Genomic DNA, 4,407 nt, shown 5'->3' with positions numbered 1-4,407 from the left:
TTCCTCAGTAATGAACTGGACACATTTAGGCACCTTGAGTAACCATATACTTGTTTTGTCACTTGTATTTGACAGTGTTGAACCTGCATCCTGTTGGGTTCAGGTGTTTGGAGTTTCCATTTTCTAAACTTCTACATTCTGAACCTTCTTCAGCTCTGAACAGATTATTAAACACTGAATGATTTCAAGCAGGAACATTGTCTTCTAAACTGACATCATTTATTCTTTATTCAGATTGATGAGCTGCAGTTTGTCAGAGATCAGCTGTGCTTCTCTGGCCTCAGCTCTGAAGTCCAACCCCTCCCATCTGAGACAGCTGGACCTGAGTAACAACAAGCTGCAGGATTCAGGAGTGAAGCTGCTGTGTGATTTTCTACAGAGTCCAAACTGTAGACTGGAGAGTCTGAGGTCAGTTCACTGACTCTGTTACTGCTAACTAATATTTGAGTTTACATTCATACATAACTTACATTGATAAAGTTATAGATTTCCTTTGGTTCATATTTTCAGTTTTCTTGAACTAAATTTCTTCTTCGGTCACAAAAGACTTCTGTTTCTTCAAGAAACTGTAGAAAATGTTCAGTTAGTTGTTAAAGTTAATTAATGTTTATAATTTAATCTGTTAACAGAAGAACTGAACTAACATTTGATTTAAATTGATAAAGTTGAGAAGCTGAAGTAGAAATATTTTGATTTCTGTTGATGTCAATGTGTTTTCACAAATAATGTCTGATCATTGATATTGATCCTACAGAACACACACAGATCAAAGCATATTTTCAAAAGAAGATGTTTAAAAGAAAATTCAGTTTTTCTCCTCTAATAACAGACCTGACTGAGATCAGCAGCATGTTATTAATCTGTGTTGACATGAACAGCTGTATGAATGTTGTGCTGACATGTGGATGATGTCTGTAGAAGGCTGATGATGATCCACAATAACACAATGACAAAGTTACTCTACTCATTTTAGAGAAAAGCTCATTGATGAGGACACAGTAATGTTGAGCTACACATTTAAAACCTGAACACATCTGATTGGATTATAAATTGATTTTTATCTCCATCATTTATTCTTTATTCAGTTTGTGGAGCTGCAGTTTGTCAGAGATCAGCTGTGCTTCTCTGGTCTCAGCTCTGAAGTCCAACCCCTCCCATCTGAGAGAGCTGGACCTGAGTATCAACAAGCTGCAGGATTCAGACGTGAAGCTGCTGCGTGATCTGAAGAAGAGTCCAGACTGTAGACTGGAGACTCTGAGGTCAGTAGAGGGTTGGAGTCAGTTCATGCTGGTTTCAGCAGTATTGCACTAAACACAGTATCAAAGTAAAGATCCAGTATTTCCTGCTTTCCTCAGTGAAGCTGTGAGAGGAGAACGGTGACAGGCTTCATGATTGGACAGAAAGACAGAGAGAGAGCAGTCAGCCAATCAGACGAGCCAGAAGCTTGTTGTGATCGTGTGTTTGAGTTGATGTGAAGACGACTGTTGTTGTTGTGTTCATGTCTACAGGAAATAAAGCTGGATCACAGCTGACAGCATCACAGGATGCATAGAGACAGTGTCCTCATTCATCAAACTGTTGTAGCATCAAATCTGATCTCAAAGTGTTTGTTCTCTCATTTCAACACTGAACAACTGATCAGTTCATCTTTGTCACAGCTCTCAGATCAGTCTGACTGAAGCCTGCAAATCACTGGCTCTTATTTCAGAGAACCATCATTACATTTAGTAACCATGTGGTCTGTGTACGGACCAGAACCTCTGCTGAAGTCCACAAACCACAGCTGATGTTTTACTGTTCAGTGTAGGACCTTTAACGTTACATTTATATCTGCCCATGTGTCATTTGATTTGTCCAGATATTTTTATAACAGACTCCATATTTACATATTTGTCATGTGATGTTTCCAAAGTAGATGAAATATTTAAATGTGAGTGAGACTCTGTTTTTTAACAGCAGTAAATCATCATTAAAGTGAGCTGTGAGTATCTCTCTGTTCCTGCAGTAATGATGCGTTCAGGGACTGTCAGCAGTTTATTTCCACTGTGTCCTTCAGTGAAACCTGCAGAGTAAACAGACTTGATGTCCAAAGTGTCTGCAGGTCTGTGAGCTTCACTCCAACACGTTAACATGAGCTGAAAGGAAGCTGGCTACGCTACACAGCCGCTCCACTTGTGGTCTGAACAGGACTGAAGTCCTGCTGGTCTTTAAATCACTGACTGACAGCTGATGGAGGGAGTCTCTGTCAACACTCATTTATCACTTTACTGTCTCTCTGCTTCTCTCATCAGGTGCTGATCTCTGTCAGAGTGGTGAGGAAGGTGGAGGTGTTGAGAGGATCAGCTGTGTCCTGATGATCCAGAGAGGTTGAAGCAGCACCATCAGCTGGTGGGTGGAGAGGCTCTGACTGGGAGGTGGAGTGGAGAGGAGAGCTTCATCCAGCAGTGACTGACGGACCAATCACAACAAGTGAAGATGACTGTCAGTGCTGCAGTGTGAACTGCTCTGAGATCAGCTCCACTGTCACACACAATGTCCAGTCCAGCATCGTCCCTGTGTTCCTCTGGATGTGACAGAGTATCATCAGTGTATCTGGACTGCTCTGCTGCTGCTCTGTCCTTCTACACAGTCTCTGCAGACACACTGACGCTCCTCCACTCCTTCTGCTCCACACTCAGACACCTCCTCCACCTGGAACCTGGATCTTTATTCTTTATTCACTCACATCCTCTCAACACAAAGAGCCTCAACAGATTAATCTATCGAGGCGTGTTTATCACCACATAATCGTACATTGACACTTTTAATTGGATATTTCCTTGGTGCAGTTAATCTCCACATATTCCTGAGTAACAGTGGAGATTAATGCAGTACTCTGTGTGTACTGCCACTGAATAAGACATCAGTGATGTTGTAGATGTTAACTGACATTCATTTTAATGTAAAATCAACATTTTAACAGATGAATTTATGATGTAATATATGATGTAATAAATGATGGCATTGTTTTGTTGCTGTAACTGATGACCATGAAAGGAAGAACATGTTGATTGGATCAGGACAGACGAGCTGTATGGGGCCATTTTATATCACAAATGTTTGGTGGAAACATCGAACCTGTAAAATATATCGACATAAATGATGACAGATTGAGGGACAGCACAACCTGGTGTAATATGAACAGTGAGAAGTGAACTTACAGTTCAGGACTGAATCTAGAAATGTGGAGGATGTCCTTTACTGCTCGTCCTCACGCACACAAGTCTGAAGTTAAATTTAAAGATCAGCACATGTGATATTAAGTTCTGCATGAGGCCATAAAACAGACAAATCTACCAGTTCATCAGACTCATCTTCCAGATCTACTGTGTCACTGAGAGCTGAAGCTTTTTCTATGGACCATGATTTCACCAAGAATTACAATTAAACACAAAGTGGCACATAAACAGTTGTTTTATTGCATTAGTCTGATATTTGGCTCATAATTACATGTTGAAGAGAAAAAACAACCTTAAAAAGGAAATCGACAAATTGCATTTAAATTAGTTAGATGTCATTTGTAAATTGGAGGAACTGGAAAGTGGAAAGTGGCATTGTGGGTAATGACACTGCTGGACTCATTATGGACAGTTTAAAAAACAAATGATCCAAATCGATACAGCAGAACCAGAGATATCACCTTTTTCAAGACAAAAAATTGTCAATGTGATGGTGAGAAAAGATTAATGAGTTAAAATAATTCTTTCTGCATCTTCAGAGAAAAACATCACATATACAGTTTGTGTTTATGTCAATAAGTTTAAAGCAAGATTAAGATTAAAGGGTTAATGGGTCTTGCAACAACTCACCTCTGGAGAGATTTCAGGTGCTACATAAATTAATTAAACGTTTCAGGACGATATTATGGAGGACTAAAACTGCCAGATACATAAAGCATTAAGTAAATGTCTCAATACATTAATTATGATGCCGTCAAAGGCACCAAAAAATAATAAATAACTCATCTACTGCTGCTTTAAAACATGAAAAACAAAATTATGAATAAATAAATAACAATAAGTAAATGAATTTATACGAAAGTAAATGCATGCAGTAAATACCTGCATTTATTTTGAGTATTATTTTGGTTCATGTATTGACATGATATTTGTGATATATTGTATTTATTTTTAGTTTTGGCAGCATCAGTCCTCCATATGATGAGGCACAAAACACGAAATACATCAAAAACACTGAAAAACAACAGTAATAACGATAATTAAACAGATTAAACTAGTTGGAAATAAATATAAAGATTTGATCCTGAACTGTCTTCATCTGTGTTGCATCAATCTGTTCTCAGTTTTAATAATTAGTTATTAAATTAGTTATTTAAATAGTTTTTTCTCGTCTTTTCTCTCAGTGATT

General features: G+C 38.3%; 1 protein-coding gene across 1 annotated transcript; it reads left to right on the top strand.

Annotated features, from left to right (window-relative positions):
* Positions 1–229: 229 nt before the first annotated feature.
* Positions 230–3,512, top strand: LOC141014676 (ribonuclease inhibitor-like). Its single transcript, XM_073488565.1, has 3 exons — positions 230–408; positions 1,086–1,259; positions 2,292–3,512. Exons 1-3 carry the CDS (start codon positions 239–241, stop codon positions 2,296–2,298), a joined length of 351 nt encoding a protein of 116 aa, XP_073344666.1. The 5' UTR covers positions 230–238; the 3' UTR covers positions 2,299–3,512.
* Positions 3,513–4,407: the final 895 nt, after the last annotated feature.

This window comes from Pagrus major, chromosome 19 (assembly GCF_040436345.1).
Source record: "Pagrus major chromosome 19, Pma_NU_1.0".
NCBI classification, from domain to species: domain Eukaryota; kingdom Metazoa; phylum Chordata; class Actinopteri; order Spariformes; family Sparidae; genus Pagrus; species Pagrus major.
This window is presented reverse-complemented; position numbering and strand designations above follow the sequence as displayed.

Coding starts and splice junctions, on each gene's coding strand:
- LOC141014676 (XM_073488565.1), top strand. CDS start 239: ATGAGCTGCAGTTTGTCAGAGATCAGCTGTGCTTCTCTGGCCTCAGCT. Junction 409..1,085: donor TGTAGACTGGAGAGTCTGAG/GTCAGTTCACTG, acceptor TTCTTTATTCAG/TTTGTGGAGCTGCAGTTTGT.